This window comes from Ochotona princeps, chromosome 4 (genome assembly GCF_030435755.1).
Source record: "Ochotona princeps isolate mOchPri1 chromosome 4, mOchPri1.hap1, whole genome shotgun sequence".
NCBI lineage: Eukaryota > Metazoa > Chordata > Mammalia > Lagomorpha > Ochotonidae > Ochotona > Ochotona princeps.
The window spans coordinates 18,343,389-18,363,207 of record NC_080835.1 but is presented as its reverse complement, the minus strand read 5'-3'; the positions used below and the strand labels follow the sequence as shown (position 1 = coordinate 18,363,207).

General features: G+C 40.9%; 1 protein-coding gene across 2 annotated transcripts in view; it reads left to right on the top strand.

Moving 5' to 3' along the window:
* Positions 1-18,740, top strand: part of API5 (apoptosis inhibitor 5) — a 30,742-nt gene extending 12,002 nt beyond the window's left edge. The window contains exons 6-14 of one of the 2 annotated variants that reach the window (XM_004585392.4): positions 1,714-1,920; positions 2,459-2,563; positions 4,064-4,153; positions 5,193-5,374; positions 9,043-9,136; positions 9,625-9,681; positions 12,442-12,518; positions 12,960-13,096; positions 16,688-18,740. In XM_004585392.4, coding sequence (XP_004585449.2) covers positions 1,714-1,920; positions 2,459-2,563; positions 4,064-4,153; positions 5,193-5,374; positions 9,043-9,136; positions 9,625-9,681; positions 12,442-12,518; positions 12,960-13,096; positions 16,688-16,710 — 972 coding nt within the window. In that variant the 3' untranslated portion in view covers positions 16,711-18,740. Of the gene's footprint in view, positions 1-1,713; positions 1,921-2,458; positions 2,564-4,063; positions 4,154-5,192; positions 5,375-9,042; positions 9,137-9,624; positions 9,682-12,441; positions 12,519-12,959; positions 13,097-16,682 lie in introns of both variants that reach the window. The other variant, XM_004585391.4, reaches the window with a different exon arrangement.
* The last annotated feature ends 1,079 nt before the right edge of the window (positions 18,741-19,819 follow it).

The following is a 19,819-nucleotide window of genomic DNA, read 5'->3' as shown; positions in this document are numbered from 1 at the left end:
TGTGGCACCCACCACAGCCACCACACTGCAGGGTTCTCCCTTTGCCCCAACCCCACGGCTGAACACTCCACTCTGTAAATCTTGATTTCCAATAAAAGTAAAGCAAACGAAAATCTCTAATGTAATCAGGTTTTAGTCCTTTGTGATCATTTCAGAATTTGTATATCTTTCAGGATAATATAGATATTCAGGAAAGTTTCTGAAACTCCTACCCAGCTGTCCAACCTCAAGGTGTTTGCTTAACATCCTGGATCATTTCAAAATAAGATATATCATCCTATTGAAATGACCTGGTTTTGGTTTTGGGTGGGTTTGTTTTTGTTTTTGTTTTACGATTTATTCTAAAGTTAAAGAGAGGAGGAAGGATGAGAGAGAAAGGTATCCCATTTGTGGGTTTACTCTCCAGGTGGCCTGAATAACCAGGATTTTACCAAGCTGAAGCCAAGAGCTTCTTCAGGTCCCTCATGTGGGCGCAAAGGGCCCAAGCACTAGGGCTCTCCTCCACCGCTACTCTCGGCACATTAGCAAGGAGCTGGAGCAGAGATGGAGCAGCCCAGAGTAGAACCAATACTAATATAGGATACCAGCACTGCAGGTAACTGCTTCTCCTACTACACCACAACACCAGTCCCCTTAATTTTTTGAAGGACTCTGACCTTTTTAAGGATGTGAGACTGTGCTTGCTTATCTGTGTACCCACACATCTAGCATAGCGAGATCTCAGATGCTAGGATTATCAGGGGTCTCACAATTCACTCACTTCAAAGCACTATAGCATGCAAATAATATTTGCTTAAAGTATGCTCAAAATTATTCAGTGTTTTCTGTATTAGTAGAGAAATTGATCTTTTGTTTTGTTTTTTCCACCTAGAAAAGAGCAATGATTCTTTATCTAGGAGGACCAGCATGTTCTACCTGTATGCACTGGTAGTGCTAGAGGATGTTTTGCTTCTCTTGGCCAGTGAAAGAGGGTTTAGCTGCACTGATGTGAAAGACTTCAAATAAAACTTGCATGGTCTCTTACTTGGGTGTAGCAACTCATAGTTAGGAAGGAGACTGCACTTAAATATCAGAGGCTGAACCTGATTCAGTAGTCTACAGAATTTCTCAGCCTTTTTTTAATCATCCATTTTAAGCATTTTTAATTCTTAGCAGCTCTTTAGAATAGATAAACTATGGGCCTGGCAGCGTGGCCTAGCGGCTAAAGTCCTTGAACGCACCGGGATCCCATATGGGCGCCGGTTCTAATCCCGGCAGCTCCACTTCCCATCCAGCTAACTGCTTGTGGCCTGGGAAAGCAGTCGAGGATGGCCCAAAGCTTTGGGACCCTGCACCCGCGTGGGAGACCTGGAAGAGGTTCCTGGTTCCCAGCATCGGATCGGCGCAGCACCGGCCTGTTGTGGCTGACTTGCGGAGTGAAACATTGGATGAAAGATCTTCCTCTCTGTCTCTCCTCCTCTGTGTATATCCGCTTTCCAATAATAATAAAAAAAAAAAAATCTTAAAAAAAAAAATAGGTGAACTATGTAAGTGTGTGTGTATACTGTGTGTGTATCTGTATACATGAGAAAGTAAAATTTTTTGCATTCTTGGAGAATGCATGGTTTATTCTGAAACCTGCTTTGGTATGAAATAAGTGTGTTTCTTTATTCCACTGTTGGTTTTTCTTTGTTTTCAAGCAGCAGAGTTACTGTTGGTCTGATTTTCTCCTAGGTCCTAGAAGATGTAACTGGTGAAGAATTTGTTCTCTTCATGAAAATCCTGTCTGGGTTAAAGAGCCTGCAGACAGTGAGTGGCAGGCAGCAGCTTGTGGAGTTGGTTGCTGAGCAGGCTGACCTGGAGCAGACCTTCAACCCGTCGGACCCAGACTGCGTGGACAGACTCTTACAGTGCACACGGCAGGCAGTGCCCCTCTTCTCTGTGAGCTCTTTGTTTTATGTAGTGGCCATTTCAGTGACTCGTGATAGATATTTCTAATAGATGCTCATTTGAACATTCTTCTCATCTTTCCATAAAAGTGTTCTTAACACAGAATCAGCTTTATGGAGGTGGGGGTGGGAGTTAGGGGAGAACCCAGTGCAGTAAGAAATTTCTTTCAACTTTTGCTTAGAGACATTTTTTAAGCTGTGAGAATCACAGCTCAAAAATCAGTGGTTTGGTGTTTGCTCTGGAATGTACACACCTTGAAAAGCACAGTTGAATAATCTGCCCTGTGACATCACATGCCCTGACTGTGCTGGAAGTGTGCACAGATGTGGCCATCCCAGGTCTCCACATGGCCTTGCTGCGAGGTGTGGGTCACGGGGTCATGTCTCAGGTGCCCTGGGATATGCATTTCATCATGCTTGTAGTCATGATGTTTAGTGTTGTGGTGCTCAGCATTTTTGAATAACAATCTGTAATACTCAAAAGTGTTTGTTTTTTGACAACTTGATGTTCTTTGTTTTGTTTTTAACAGAAAAACGTCCATTCTACAAGGTTTGTGACTTATTTCTGTGAGCAGGTTCTTCCTAACCTCGGTACCCTAACTACTCCAGTGGAAGGTCTTGATATACAGTTGGAGGTAAGAGCAAATTTCTATTTTTGCAACTAAGAAGGCATTCTCTCATTTTAACAAAAATGCATACTACTGGCTTAGATCTGATTTCTAAAGGCATAGTTTAAATGTCTGCTAATGACTAGCCTGTAATCTCCCAGGCCAGGATTCACTGCATGGGAATGATTCCTGCATTCATTTAGTTTGCCCTAGTACATTATAGTCAATTTCTACAATTTTAGCTTTACTCTTTTTAAATAAGGTGTTTAATTCATGACAGTTTTCATCTGTAACCAGTACTTTTAGAGCCAATTTAAATTAGATTAACACAAAATATCTTTTATTCCTTCTTTTCCAATGAAATTAACTGCTTTTCTGCTTTGTCTCTCCATTATACAAATGTTTTTTTCACAATATCTGTGATGATAAATGCACCTTACCTTTATTTATAAATGCCAAGGCACCTCAGAAAGCTCATGGAAAATGTAGTTCACAGATGAGTTCAGAAGTTGACCTTTAGCCTACTTAAAATACCAGTTCTATCCCACATCAGGGCACCTGTCAATACCCAGCTCCAGTTCCTGACTCTAGCCTGTCTCACTGGTGCAGATGCTGGTTCCTGCCTTTCATGTAGGCCATCTCAGCTTAGTTTCTGGCTGTTGGCTTCAGTCTCGGCCTAGCCCAGCACGAATCATTGGAGACAGTTAGGGAGTGAATTAGTGATGGGAGCTCTCACTTTGTGTATCTGCCTCTCAAAGAGGCAAAAATATTTTAAATCATTGCAGTTTTTCATCTGATACTTTCTATGGGCTTTTTATAGCTTCCTCACTTGCATGCATTTAAATTTTTTTTATATAAAGCCAAATATGTCTTTTAATTCTATGCCATGAACTTTTTAAAGTACCCTTATGTCTACCCACATTTAATTAGATTCATCTTGGGTGTACAGAGTAGAATTCATAGCATGATTCCGAAGAATATTTAATAATGATTATTGGGTCAAAATATGGCAGTGGGTTGCCATTTCCCTTGCAGGTCTCGGGGACAGAGAACAGGCTCACTGTGCACTGACATATCTTACTTCACATGTCCCAGGCAGGCCTGGGAACATCAGACTGAGAGTGCCTAAAGGAAGAACAAACTGCCCGAGTCTGTTACCGATGAAGTGTGATCGACGTTTTTGCTTTGTGATGAGCGCAGTCACTGCTGGTGGATGGCAGAAAGTGTGAACATCCTTCTCCTTTCACATAAGTCAGGGTCAGGAGATCTGGGCTTTAGCCTGTGCCCTGCAACTGATGGAAATTGGGGTTTTGCAGAATTGCTTAACCTCTGACCTTCACTTCACCCAACAGTCAAATGTAGGACCGTACCTCGAAAGCTATTTTTCTGATCACATTATGATTTTATAAAAGTATCTTCAAAAATAAGGGAATTTAAATATTATCATGGAATCATTCTCACTTCATAGTCCCTGCTAGTTATGAAAAAAAAAAAAAATAGTAGTAGTAACAGACTTGTTTGTTGTAGGTGTTGAAATTGTTGGCGGAGATGAGTTCATTTTGTGGTGACATGGAGAAGCTGGAAACAAATTTAAGGAAACTCTTTGATAAATTATTGGTAAGGACTTTGTTTTTCTCTTTTTATGGTGCAGTCAGTATAGAGCCCTAGAGTCTAAATTGGCATTGGTTTCTGAATTGTGGAGAACTGGCTTTTGAAATTCAGATTAAGCAATCTTAGTATATGGGCTGCTACAAAAGTTTTTTAAAGTTGTGTTAGCATTTCTTCTGTTGTTGATGCTTTATACCAAAACACTGTTTAGATGGTAGATGTTTGTGTTACTCTGTTTTTTTGTGTGTTACTCTGTTTTTTTTGGTCTGTAAAAGAAATTTTTGTGAATTGTTCTGGCTGTGTCAGATAGTCTGAAAACTGGAGTTTTGCACTGCAAAAGGTCATCTCTTCCTGACTGCATAACTGCCTCAGGCCAGGTAGCTTTGGCAACCAGGAAGTTAAAATCTGTCATTGCAGTTGTAATTATGGGGAAAAAATAGGCCATCTGAAAAAAAATCATCACCAGTGTTATGAGTAATGTATTCAGTGTGAGCAGTGTGTAACCAACACGGTGCCAGGCAATATGCTTTAGCATGAATGTAGTCTTTCGGCCTCTGGTGCTCATCCAGACAGGCAAGCTAGTGGTTTGTTTCAGCACTGAAATTGAATTCATTGCTGCCACTTTAAAGTGAAGAGAATCAATGCTTGGAATAATATGAACTAGTAATGTTCAGCAGATTTTTGAAGTTCAAAAAGTGTAGTCAGTAAGAACATCAACTTTTGAAGTCAAACCTAGATTCAGTTCTCACTCTGAATTACTAACTTTGCCACCCTAGAAAAATTCACCTTAACTCTTAGGACTTCATTGATAGGTGCCTAACGCATGCTAGCTGCCTTCGGTTTCATTGTTACTATTGGCAAACAGATAATAGCTTTATAGGAACAGTGGACATGCATACAGCATTGATCCAATAGATTTTTTTTTTTTTTTGCTTTCAGTTGTTAGGATTTCATGTCTTGAAGCATGTGTTAAAATTCACTTGACTCTGTTTATATTGACTGTGGTGTTTAGAGCAGGCTGCAAACCTCCGTATGCTCTCATCCCTAGGAGTACATGCCTCTCCCTCCTGAAGAAGCTGAAAATGGAGAGAATGCTGGGAATGAAGAACCTAAGTTGCAGTTTAGTTACGTGGAGTGCTTGTTGTACAGTTTTCACCAACTGGGCCGAAAGCTTCCAGATTTCCTAACAGCCAAACTGAATGCAGAAAAACTCAAAGATTTCAAAATCAGGTAATGATTGACATGTTTTGATCCTTGGCAAAGGTCATATGTGTCCTAAAGCTCCTGGGGCTTGATTTTGCTTCATAAGAGGTTTCTCCCTGCCCTGCTGTACCCCAGCACAGTGGAAAGGAACGTATGTGAAAACAAGGTAGCAGACCATGAGGGAAAGTGAATTTTTAGAAAATGATCTGGCAGATTCCCTTACCTTTTTGTGTGCCTAAACATGCCTTAACTGTTAAATTTAAATGTTGATGGTTGTTACTCAGAGAACTATGGGCAAGGGGCCCAGCACAATGGCTCAGTGGCTAAATCCTCACCCTGCATGTGCCAGAATCCCAAAGGGATTCTGCTCCACTTCCTATCTAACTCCCTGCCTATGACTTAAGAAAGCAGTAGAGGATGCCCTAAAACCTTAGGACCCTACACCTGTGTGCAAGACCCAGCAGGGAAGCTCCTGGCTCCTGGTTTCGGATCAGCTAGAGCTGTTGTAGCCACCTGGGGAGTGAACCAGTGGTTGGAGGATCTTTCTATCTCTCCTCTCTGTAAATCTGACTTAAAAACAACAACAAAAACTATGGGCAATAAATGAAACTACAGATAAAGCATTTAGCATAATACAAATTGATAATTTTGTATGGCCTGTGAGGTGTGAAATGGCTGTGGCAGAAAAAAGCCTTGCCACTCCTGCATAGGTGCTATTGTGGAGAATGTCCTGTGATGTTAGAGTGGGACCGCTAAAGAAATCAACAGAAGTAGTTTTCCTAAAAACGCTTGCATTGGAGCATTCTATTAACAACTCAACTTTTAGATTTTGCGATGCTTGAGCCGTGGGGCTGGTGCAGAGACACAGGCAAATCAGGGCAGTATCTGCCATGTGTGAGAATCACATACAAACATCAAGTGTTCCACCTCATTTGGGGCTGGCAATTAAAATATGGTTTTTTTTTTTTTTTAATTTTTGGTTTTGTTTTTGTTGTTGTTGTTTTTTCCTTCTTCTTTACATCGTTGAGAGGAATGCACACCCATATGGCTTTCCATGTTGGGTAGGGAAACTCGAGGTGTGGAAGAGGTGGGCAGTACAGATGCTTGAACTTTTTTCTCTGTCCCGTATCCACAGCATGGAAAGGGGAGGAGGCTGTCCTTTGAGGACACCATAAAGACTCTGATGTGGGACTGAGTGTTCCAAGGGTGCTACTTGAGTGGTTTTGATAGTTCTCAGGCTTTGTTGGCTTCATTGTGCCAGAGTTGAGGAAATCTTTCCAAGGTGTGCTGGTTGAAAGTCCACCTTAGTGCATCCACACACCCAGGAACATGCTGCAAAGTGTGCTGAGGAGAGTGATCCCACCTGTTGTGTTTTCCATCCTTTGAGCCAGTCAGCATCCCCTCCTGGCATCAGTGAGCTGGCTGGCATGTACCCCGCGGGCATCTTGGCATATTAATCATTGCACAAACTTAGCAGCTGAGGAGGCCTAGTCCCTGTACATGTTTTCCAAAGCTGGACCACATATATTGTTATTTTTCTCCCTCTGGCCAGGGTCTGAGTCCACTAATTAGTTGGGGAGTCCCCCAAGAAACCTCTCCTATGGTGACCTCTGGCTTGACTTCTTGTGTGTGCCAGCCAGTGCGGAGTCAGGTGCTGTCTGTAACCTGCATAAGCCAGTGCACATACTGGTGAATGTAGCAGTCTGGTCAGTTCCACCTCCAGTCCTGGCTGTCATGCTCGTCAGTGAAAATAGCAGCCCAACAAGGGAAAGCTCTTGAGTTTCCCTTCCAAGACTGCTCCCAACCCCGAATCTTACGCATGCCAGTGGATGTCTTGATCCTGCTTGGTATGGTCTGCCCTCAGTCCTGACCTTTACACGTGCTGGTGTGTGCTGCAGCCTGTACCAGCCTGGCCCCCTCCAAGCCCTGATTCCTGGGAGTGTCAGGTGAGTTCAGGGGTCCATCCTAGCTAGGCCTGTCAACACCCCACCTCTCTGTGCAAACCAGCAGGTACTGCAGTGCCACGGAGGCAAGCTCACAAGTCCCGTAAAGATTCTGCCCCCAGATCTGGTTTTCTTGCATTCTGGTGGGTGCTGCAACCCAGCCTGACATGGCCCACCCCCTGCTTGACACCTGTGGGCAGTTACTATGGAGTAATACAGTCAAGCATGCTCCCCAACCCCCCTTTTTGCATGTGCTGTTGGGCAGCAAGTGATGCTATTTAGCCCAGCCCAGGTCTCCTACATGGGTAGGTGCCTTGGCCTGACCCAGACATGCCTTCTAGTTTCCCCTTTTAAACCACTCCATCTCAGCTTTCCTGCCTACTATCAGTGCAACGGCTAGGTGTGTGGACCCCCAGAAGTCATTCCTTCCCTGTCAAGCATGCCCTCAGTCATTCCCACTCCATCGTGTCCCAGACCCTCTTACCCAGAAAGCTGTACCCCCCACCGACCAAGTGCAGAAGTCCATGCCCTGGCCTAACACACTGGTATAGTTAACACAGATTTGGCATTAACCAAGTACAAAAGGCCCACCAGCTATTGGCTGGCTTTTTCCCAGCATTGTATTACTTGCCTAGATACAGGGAAATCTAGGCAGTTTCCTGCAGCTAGGGGCTCTTTACTTCTGATTCAGCCGCTTGCTAATTAGCTGGACAAAGCAGTGCAAGGTGGCTTAAGTGTCACTCATGGACTTGTGCCACCCATGTTGGCGATGTGGGTAGAGTTCCAAGTTCCTGGATTCAGCCTCCCCAAGCCCTGGCTGTTCTTACCATTTAGGATATAAACTCTAACCACTGGATAGAGTCTCTTAGTATCTTAATCTGCATTTCAAATGAATAATTAAATCTTTTTTTTTTTTTTAAGATTTATTCATTTTATTACAGCCAGATATACACAGAGGAGGAGAGACAGAGAGGAAGATCTTCCATCCGATGATTCATTCCCCAAGTGAGCCGCAACGGGCCGACGCACGCCGATCCGAAGCCGGGAACCTGGAACCTCTTCCAGGTCTCCCACGCAGGTGCAGGATCCCAAAGCATTGGTCTGTCCTCAACTGCTTTCCTAGGCCACAAGCAGGGAGCTGGATGGGAAGTGGAGCTGCCGGGATTAGAACCGGCGCCCATATGGGATCCCGGGGCTTTCAAGGCGAGAACTTTAGCCGCTAGGCCACGCCACCGGGCCCAATAATTAAATCTTTAACGAAAATGCTTGAACCACTGTGTCATTGTCCTCTGAGGCAAAAGTAATCTATCAAAAGTAGACAGCTAAGAAATTACTAAGGCCTGATACAATGGCTCTGTGGCTAAATCCTCACCTTGCAAGCACTAGGATCCCAGATGGGCTCTACTTCCCGTCCAGCTCCCTGCTCCTGGCGTGGGAAGGCAGCAGAGGATGGCCCAAGTCCTTGGGATCCTGCACCTGTGTGCAAGTCCCAGAAGAAGCTGTTGGCTTCAGCTCAGCTCTAGCTGTTGATGCCGTTTGGGGAGTGAATCAGTGGATGGAAGATCTGTCTCTTCTCCATAAATCTGATTTGTCTTTCCAATAAAAATAAATGTCTTAATTTTAAAAGAAAGGAAATTATTAGTTGTGTAGCCATTTACTGTACCTAGAACCGTTTTGCTACAGTAGAAGGTTATTTGAATTGAAAAGCAAAATTAAAGTGATCATTTGCTAATGAAGTGCTTTTTCACTTAGGCTGCAATACTTTGCACGGGGTCTGCAGGTTTACATCAGACAGCTTCGTCTGGCTCTCCAGGGTAAAACAGGCGACGCCTTAAAAACAGAAGAGGTAAAGATGGCTCCCATGTCCTGTGTTGTCTGTTCCATGCCATGCTCTAGAGGTTTGTGTTGGAATTTTAGCTTTTCCTGGTCTCAACTAACTTAATCAGCCTTCATCCCAGCATTGTGAAATACTTTAAATTTTCATTATATCAAAAAAAAATTTTTTCATTATATCCTCCTGAAACTGAACTTATGTAACTTATTTCTTTTAAAGTCCTTTATACATGTAATCTGTCCTTTATCCATCTTTCCAGTATATTGTAATACATTTACTAACCTGCCTAGGAATGTAAAGATGATGTGCTTTCTTTGCTTTCCCTTGACTTGTATGGATACAAGAGATGGGAATAAGCAGTATCTGTACATTCCAACCAAGGAATTCTCGTAACTAGAAGTAAATCTGAAAGAAAAATTTTGATAATCTAGCTCTGTATCAATGGAATATGCCCACAGAAATTATTGATGGTCTAATTTAGTCTTGTTTTTATTTTGCAGAACAAGATTAAAGTCGTGGCATTAAAAATAACCAACAATATTAATGTTTTAATCAAGGTACCTAGAAAGGTTTTATTTCAGGTGGGGTGGGGTGGGTTGATACCGTTTTATTATTTGGCCTTTTGAATGTTTACTTTTAAGGATACCAGATAACATTTCTGCAGCTATCATAAGATCATGCATTATTTTATGTATTTAAAAGTTTGCAGAAAATACTGCGAATAAAAGGTTTGCAGATTTCCTTGACCCAAACCACTGAAGTAGATATAGACTGAAAAAGTTCTAGCGCTCTTAACACTGGAGTCCTTCTCAGTGGTCAGTGAAACACTGAGTTACTCTGAAACCAGACATGGCCGGGTATAACAGGAGCTGTTTTCCTTTGTTTTTTTTCTGTAAATCTGTTGGTGGTGAGTTGAGTTTTCTGCACTTTAAGCCAGAGTGTACCTCACCACTAAGCTACAATTGCTCTTTAGTTGTTGTACCCTTTCTGAGGACCTACTAGCCTAAGTGAACAACCAGTGACCTGAGAAAAAAAATTAAAGCACAAGGTAGTCATCACTTTCCACTGTGGCTTAACAGTATTGTGACAGGTGAGGAAAAAAATTGTAACAGTTGAAGGGCAAAGCCTAACAGAAACAGATTGGGACTAGAGTCCTTCAAGTGAATCTGTCAAAAGAAAGCCAGGAAATGAGCTAGAGAGGAGTTGTTCAGACAGAGACAACATGTTAGACACTGAGAAATGAGGATCAGTACAAAGTGAAAAAGACATCAAAACCAGAAGAGGAAGGAAAACCAACCCACATCTCCTAACAAAATTTAGCCTAGTCACTCTCCGTTATAAATGATAGAGATAATGCTGGTACACAGTAAATCCATTTGCTGAAATCTAAGAATTGACTTTATTTGATAATGCAAGCTTATATTGAAGCTATAATGTTAAGAATATTGGGGGCTGCCACCATGGCATAGTACGTTAAGCCTCAGCCTGCAGTGCCACCAACCCATATAGCCGTCAGTTCAGGTCCCAGCTGCTTCACTTCTGACCCAGCTCCTGTTACTGTGCCTGGGAAAGCAGCAGAAGATGGCCCACGTCCTTGGGCCTCTTCACCCATGTGAGAGATCCAAAAATGCTCCAGGTTCCTGGCTTTAGAATGGCCCAGCTCTGGCCATTATGGCCACTTAGGGAGTGACTGAATGCAAGGTCTCTCTCCTCTAAATCTCCCTTTCAAAAATAAATACATCCTTAAAAAAATGTATTTTAAATGCAGCACTATTATGACCTAATACAGATAAATAAAAAGTGTCCTATTCAAGAAACTAAGTGATCTAAGGATGGCCATAGCAGAAAAGTATAAAGATGAGAAAGATAAGAGTGACCACTAATCCATGTGCACAATACCTTACCAGAAGAAGCCCTGAAGTCTCTTTTTCTAAGGATTTATTCATTTTTTTGGAAGGTCAGATTTATACAGAGATGAGAGACAGAGAAAGATCTTCCATCCCCTGGTTCACTCCCCATGCTGCCGCAACGGCTGGAGCTGAGCCAATCCGAAGCCAGGTACCAGAAACTTCCTCCAGGTCTCTCACATGGGTACAAGGTCCCAAGGCTTTCGGCCATCCTCAATTGCTCTCCCAGGCTACAAGCAGGGAACTGGAAGGGAGATGGAGCAACCAGCATACAAACCAGCACCTGTATGGGACCTGGCACATGCACGGCGAGAGCTTTAGTCACCAGGCTACCGCACTGGGCCCTGAAGTCATTTTTAAATTGGATAAAATGTGTGATGTCATAGTTTTTACGTTTTAGAGAAAGCACAGTTAAAACTGATAGGCTTTGGTCCATCTTTGGCCATTTTGAGATTCTATGGTTTCTACTAGAAGACTCATCTAATTCCAAAACCTCATTTCTATTATAAATTTCCAAATGGTCTCAGCTTTCCCATTCTCACCCAAGTTGTAAAATTGTTTTAAGTTGAAGCCTTACCCTTTTCTCTTCATGTGGTCTTTTCTTAGTCAACTTTAATCTCAAATGCCAAGTCGCTACAGCTGAAAACCTCAGGCATTTTTTATTCAAAGTGTGTTATACTGACCACTCAATGAATTCATGCAACATTCTGGACTTTATGTAATAGGAGGGGATTCTCATTACTATACTGGTAAAAGCTTTAATAGGCTTTTATCTAAATATAAAAAATTAGGATAAAGCAAATAGGTAGTGCTTGGTTGAAATACGAAAAATAAATAGATTTAGTAAACTGTTCATTGTTTTAAAGTTATTATGAGGTTAGATTATTTCACTTAAATTGACATTTAAATTTAGCAAATCTTTGCATTTCTACCATGTTGATAACTGGTATTTATTTTTTTCCCTTTTTGATAGGTTTTAGATATTAAGGAAGGGGCAATAATTGCCCAAGCCTTCAGCCTTGTTCTGATTTTTTGAATCACTTAAAACTACAAAAACAAATGCAGATTACACCATTGTGTTTTCCTTAAAGCAGTCTAGTGGTATTGTCTCTGCCAAAGAAAATACTTGCTCATGCTTAGTGATATTTTATCCTGATACTTGAAATGTTATTTATTAAAAATGCTGCAGTATGACAAGTTTTCGTAAAATTATCTCAATTAGGTTATAGATAGGGTTTCTAAAAATATTGCCTGTTTTTCTGTTGCGGTAGCATGGATTCTTACTTTAATTATCAACACAACTAAAGCACTTAAAGCTTCCACTCTTAATATTTGTTTAATTTGTGTCCCTGTTTAATTCCCTGTCGTAACCAAATACATTACTTACCATGTCTGATGTTGTGTCTCCAGGATCTCTTCCATATTCCTCCTTCCTATAAGAGCACAGTGACGTTATCCTGGAAACCGGTGCAGAAGGTTGAGCTTGGGTAAGGATGCCAAGAGGAGTTATATGCACTGCACAGAGGGGCACTTGTTAGACAGGTTACACTTAATGTGTTAACATTATTCAAAGCATGACTTAAACTACAGTGTCGAATTTCAGCCTTTGTAAAATAAACTAGAAGAACACAGCCCTGGAACTTTCTGGGTTTTTTGTATTTTGTATCCTCACCAGATTTATGTGACAAGTTTTAAAAAAACCAGTGAGCTGCATGTAAGTCTGTGAAACTGTTTCAAGCTGTTGAACTCTTGTGAATTCTTCGTGGCAGTGTCTGTGTAAACATTAGTTCATGCTTATTTGGATATTAAGCATTGTTTTTCTCGTGTGACTGTTCTCTTTAGGATGTCTTTCAGAGCTGTTGTGCTGTGTTGCAAATGTCATGGTGTCTTCTAGGATAACTTTTTTTCTTTTTTAAATTCTCTCATAGGCAGAAGAGAGCCACTGAAGATACAACTTCAGGTTCCCCACCCAAGAAGTCTGCAGCAGGACCAAAAAGGGATGCCAGACAGATCTATAATCCTCCCAGTGGGAAATACAGCAGCAATTTGAGCAATTTTAATTATGGTGAGCGTTTCCGTTTGGGTAGAAGCAATACGAGAGATTAGGCAGAATTGTGTTGACTTGATTTTAATATTGTTTATATATATAATATAGCTCTGTCAGATGGCTTTTTCAAGTTGACTTAGGGAACTAAAGCTTTTGGGGAAACAATATTCATTCCTTGCTAACTCATCCTTGTGGACCCACTGAATCAGGCATTTGGCACTAAGCACTTAGAAAAATTCACCTTGTTTTCGAGAAACTAAGACAAACAAATGATGTTGGTATGAAGCATCCTTTCCTTTTTTTTCTCAGTTCTATCTTCATATCAAGACAGCTTGTGCATTCTCCCTCGGGGATGCATATAGCTTCTGGCAGATTAGTGTTAATGATCTTTCTTGGACCTTGTCAGCCTGCGAATTCATCTCCCAGCTTCTGCAACTAGTTCAGAAGGAGAAGTTCAATCAAGCGCTCTTTGGCGAGGAAGGTGTGTTAAATACTGCAGTGTTTCCCCCTGCCCATGTGCAGTCCTGCTATCATTACTTCCCACACATTTTTTAAGGGTTTATTTATTTTAATTTATGAGAAGGAGTGAGCGAGCCTCCACCCATTCTAATTGGATTCACTCCCCAAATGACTGCATAGCCTGTTGCTGAGCTGAGCTGAGCTGAAACCAGGAGTCAAGAGCTTCTTTGGGATCTCCCACATGGAACAAGGGCCCAAGAACTTGAACCAGCCTCCACTGCTTTCCCAGGTCACAGGCTCCACCAGAAGTGGCGCAGCCAGGACTCAAACTGGCACCCATATGGTGTGCCAGTGCCACAGGCGTAGGATTAGCCTGTCTTCCTACTTACCTTCAGCCAGGGCAGCTTTCCAGTTTCCAGTCTTTCCTCCCCTAGAGCTGTTGAATCTGAAAGGAAGTTTGGAACAGGCATATGATGCAGCTTTAATAGACTGGTTAAGAGGCCTGCGTCTCGTATCAGTGCATGAGTTCCAGTCTCAACTCCATTTACAGTCCCAACTTCTTAAGACAGTAGATAATGGCTTGACTGAGCAGGTCCCTGGCCCCCATGTGGGAGATCTGGGTGGAGTCCCCAGCCCTTGGCTGCCCACTGCAGGCATTTAAGGAATGAACCATTAGATGGGAGCTCTGTCTTGTCTGCCACTCAAATTCATTTAAATTAATAAATTCTAAGGCATTTACTAAATATATTGATGAAAAATGTAAAGAAGTAAAGTTTATCTTTCCTTGGGCTTTTGGTGTAGCCATTAGAACACTGCTGGGGATGCCAATATCCCCGTATCAAAGCACCGACTTGGGATCCCAGCATCCTGCTGAAGCTCAGCAATGACAACTCAAGTGAGTGACCTCCTGAGTTCACAGCTCCGGTCTCAGCCCCAGCCCTTGCAGGCAGTTGGAGAGTACAGACAGGCAAAGAGAACTCTGACCGTCCACCTCTCAAATAAAAGAAGTGACACCTATTCAATTCCTTTTATTGCCTACGCAGACAGTGCATTAATGCTGTCAAGCAACGAAATATGCCTGTGGTTGAGCTAATCAGTTAATTCTCCAATACATCTTGAACCCTATATTTCTGTAATTCTATTTCAAGGTGAAATAATTGTGACATTAAGTAAATTCCTTAGAGTGACTATATTCCTCTGAGCAAACAGACTAGAGAGCTAACTTCAGGCTAAGAAATAAACCTCTCCTGGGCTCGGCAGCGTAGCCTGGTGGCTAGGGTCCTTGCCTTGATCCCCTGTGGCCGCTGGTTCTGATCCTGGCAGCTCCACTTCCTCTCTATCTCTCCTCCTCTCAGTACATCTGACTTTGTAATGAAAATAAAATAAATCTTTAAAAAAAAAAAAAAAAAGAAATAAACCTCTCCACTCCAGTCAGATTAAGAGTTTGGGAAGTATCACTGAACTTCACTTGTGTAACAGTGTGGAAGTATTCATCTCTTTGCATGCTTTTAATCTGAAAAATGAGGATAACAGCTCACACAAGCTTCAAGTAAGAATATTTGTGGAAGTATTTTGTAACTAGAAAGTATCATGTGCTACTTGACAGCACAAAATATTGTCCTCATGGTTAATTGTGGTATGTAACAGTACCATTCTTAAACAGTTACCTTGGAGGCTCGGAGAATGTGGCTTAAATGAAAGTAATGGAAGAGTTATGGCTATACAGAAGAGAACCATGTTACTTTTCAGTTACTCTTCGTTTCTCTGAGAAATTTGTTCTTCAAAACTCACTGCCTCCTGCTAGTGAGAATCTGGTGAAACTGCATGTGGAAGAGAGATGTGAAAAATGCCATGCCTCACATTATACCATACTTAAGGGGGAAAATGAGCAGTTTACTGCAGATAATGTTCGAGGACTCACAGTTCAGTTCTTTGTGTGATCGGGCGCAATAGCCTGCAAAGCAAACTAGCTCTGATTCTGCTTGTTGGGAGGTAGGAACATGTAGCTGCTCACAGTTTGCACTGGGGCTTTAGCATGTGACATATGTAAGCTCTCAGTGGTGCTTTGGGATGTGTTGTTTTCTTTGTTATAACTGCTTCACCCATTCAGTCAAAAAGCAGTTCTCGTATCATCTACGTTGCTTTACTAACTGCTGTGTCTGCTTCTTGCTTTGCGAATATGGTAATGATTCCAACAAAATTAGTTCTACATTTTATAACTTATGTTTTTTATTTTTAATCCTTCTAGAATAATATGAATAATTACTAAGGTATTATTAAAGTGGTCTTTCTAATGACTTAATAAGCAATAATGGGAAAAAGTGGGCAGGGGGATTGCAAAATTTCAAGCCACTGAGAGTGTGGATCCAAACCAGCGAATGAAAGCTCTTTATTGCTGCTAGCAAGAGGTTTGAAACTTCAGTGAAGATGTGTGCTCTTATTTACATGTGATGGACAGTCCAGCCTTGCTGATAACTTCAGTCATCACTGGAAAGACTCCCTTGAAGGATCATTTCTCTGGGGCTATGAAAGTGACTGACCAATGGATCAAAGACTTGTCCTGTGTAATACAAGTGATGTGATTTCTCACATTTATGTATGTGTGTATACATGCTCCTTGTGTGTGTGTGTGTGTGTGCGCGCACACGAGCCTGCTAGGATGTTCCAGATACTCCAGCAGGGAAATAACTGTCAGCATTTAATTCTTCCTTTATGTTAAGTCCAGGTACTTGAATACAAAGAAATTTTGTGATTGTTCCATTCAGAAGGTATATTTTTAAAGACTAATAGCTGTTTGTTAATTTCATAGTGATTTATATATAACACTATGGTTAATTTAGTATCATGGACATTCAAGAACTAAAAAAGTGTTAATTCCTGTACATTTTCGCCTTGGAGCTTAGTTATAGGATACATTAACTTGAGCACCTCCTATGAATGTTTTTGATATATCGCCGTGTGTACTTTGACATATATGTTGCTCTGGTTTTATTCCAGAATGAGTTTGTAGGCAAGCTAGCAGAGTACCAGTTCTGCTTTGATTGAGCCTGCTGCTATATTCAGTGCTGTAAGCAGCATTTCTTCTGTGTTTGCTGAATCACAAAGGTCCTGAGCAAGACCTAAACCCTTGTTCGCTTTCTCGTAGAGCAGAGAGGAGCCTTCAGGGGAAGTAGAGGTGGCCGAGGTTGGGGAGCACGAGGAAATCGTAGTCGGGGAAGACTCTACTGAGAAAGACATCACATTCTTCAGCATTGTCATGAGCATAAATATACTAAATTCTACTATTCTTTGGATTGCCGGGGATGTCCCTTTAAAGGACTGCTGCCTTCAGCTAAAAACTTAATGTTCTTTATACCTTTGTATGTATGATCTACTTTTGTAATAGACCATGGTTGTGTCCAAGGTAAAACCACAGCGATATTTTTGGATGCTTTGTCTGCAATCTTGAATTGTTTTTGCAATACATTATTCAAACTTCATATTGTGAATCTTTTAAATGTCTCAATAATTTGTTATTAAAAGCTGTTCAAGTCTAAAATGCAAAGAGATTCAGTCTAGTTCTGCTATCTTGTAAAGATCTTCAGTTTTGATGATTTTCCTCTCCCCTCTTGGTTTTTTGCTCAGTATATGGAGAAAAGTAACTGTCAATCTTAACATTATATTTTCACTATTTTTTAATAAGCTGCAATTCAATGGTGCAGCATTCAAGATACTTACCAGCTTTCTTAAAATGTGGAACTGACTTTACATTTTTAGGGGGAAGTAAGTTGCTTTGCACTGCTTACTTAACTTTTCTCCATATATTGTGATACAAACTTTTGAATATGGGATCTTACTCTTTGGATGTGTATGTATAATATACATACGTAGGCATATATATGTGTGTGTATGTGTGTGTGTATATATATATGCATATATATATATGCATGCTGTGAAACTTGACTATACAACCTAAATCATTTTTTAAAATTCCAGGAACGGGTTGTCTTTGACACAATGATTATCCTTTTGAGGTTGAATCCATTAATGACTTATGACCTAGGTTTTTGTTCCCAATAGTGAGTCAGTTGCACTTACATGATTATTGTTATTTAAAAGTGAAAATAAACAAAGGCTGCATTTCCAAAGACAAATTTGAAGATCATTCTTGGTGGAAATATAGCCAAAATGTTGACTCTGGTGTACATAGGAGTATCTACAGGTTAAGATAGTAATATAACTTAGGATTTGGAGATTTAATAACCAGGGCTACCCAGGAAAAGCAACTTGATAATGTAGTACCAGTAAGTAAGAGATGTTCTCTCAGCTTGCTTTTGCCACTTTCAAGATTTTAACTTCTCAGGTTATTAATCAAAATTATTGTATAAGTTAGCCAATAGGTCTTTAGGTTAAAACAACAGATGGGAGGTTTGTGGAGTGTTTAATGTCATGGGCATTTTTGATAGCATAGATCCTTTGCTCTGCATTTGGATGTTTCATATGTGTTTGTTCCAGTTACTCTTCCCAAGTTTGCTATTCAGGTCACATGGCCTGAATGACATTTCTAGGAGTTGGATGTATTTTTTGAGAAATAGTTTGTGATTCCATTACAGGTGTCTCCGCTACTGTTATTCTACATGGGGGGAAAAGCAAAGCCTCTTTACTGTACATGTTTATGGGGAAAATACTTCTCAAAAACTAGAGTGATACAAGTGAGCAGAAGAAGCTGGTCAGCCTGGCTGTGGAGTGGTGGCAATAATCTCAACATTCCAGATGACTCTGAGCTGACCCTGAGCTCTCTAAGAATCTGAACAGACATAGGAACAAAGAATTGTCGTTTGAAGCTGTGACCAGCTTGCCTGGACCTGAGAAATAGGGCAGCAAGTGGCCTAAAGCCATCAAGTACTGAAACCATTGGGACTACCACCATATACATTTGAACATGTAATTTTTCCTCTTTTTAAAGTATATTTGTAAGCTCAACGCTGAGAAGTGATTTTACTTTTTGCAGTTGGATACTGAGTTGCCTGTTTTTTCCTTCCCACTTTGTTGTTCCCCTTTCTCTTCCTAAGGCAATAGTGTAAAACTAGGGTTATTTTTGCTCCCAAAATTGGAATGGAAATTTCATGCCATGGGTTTATTTTTGCAAGACACCTGTTTGTCACTTTGTTCAAATGTAAATGTTCCTTTATGCTTTCGAAATAAACTTCCTTTTGTAATTTTGGTTTGTGTCTTGATGTGGTCTAACTTTGGTAACTCCAGATTCTTAAATACTATCATTTATTGTTTCCCGTATGCTAAGCATTGTGTTAGACCACAAAAATGTCCAGTTAGCCAAGACACTGCTCTGCCTTCAAGAAATTCAGTCTTGATAGACTCTTGCAAATTAATTTTTATCCTTTATAAAAACTCCATGAACTTTTTGCACCAAAGTAAATTCACCTTTTAATTTCATTTTCCATGAGATCTTTGAAGTATTTCCCTTTATATTAACTCTGTTTTAGATATATTAATTTATAAGTAAATGCAATCTTTTTTAAAAATTTTAATATTTGTTTTTATTTGTCACTGCAGTGTGGGATGATGGTGTCTCAGGTAGCAACCTACTGCGCCACAATGCCACCTCCAAGGATTTGGTCCTTTTTAGCAAAACACTACACCATGTTTCTGCATTTTGTTCACCAATAATCCCAAGCATCTAAAAATAGTGCTTAATGCATATTGATTTTTCAATATATAAATTAAAGGCACTGTTTTAAGTCTTGAGGAAATAATGCCGAACATGGCAGGAAGGTTCTCATGGCATCCATGTACTATTACAGAAAGCCTGGTGAGCTGAGGCCAGTATCAGTGGTGAATGTTGTGAAAACATAAGCATTCAGTTGTGTCAGCTAGCATATAAAACAAAGAAAATTAAGATAGTTTAGTGAAGTAGATATCCCAGGAATCATTTGAGCGCAAGACAAAGGATGGCCCAAAGCCTTGACCCTGAACCCCTGTGGGAGACCCAAAAGAAGCTTCAGTTTCCTGGCTTTAGCTCCAGCCATGGCATCCATTTAGGGAGTGAACGGATGGATGGAAGATCTTTCTAAATCTGCCTTTCCAATAAAGATAAATCTTTGTAAAGATCCAGTAAAAATTGATTCATCTATTACATAACAGTATTAAGTAACAGTAGACTCTTGACTTACAGTTCCAATTTGTATTCCTCAAGAAATACGTAAATAGAAATGGGTTGGGGACAGATTAAGGATATGGGAATAGTATGTCTATGAGGTAGTACTGTGTAACATCCTGTAAGTG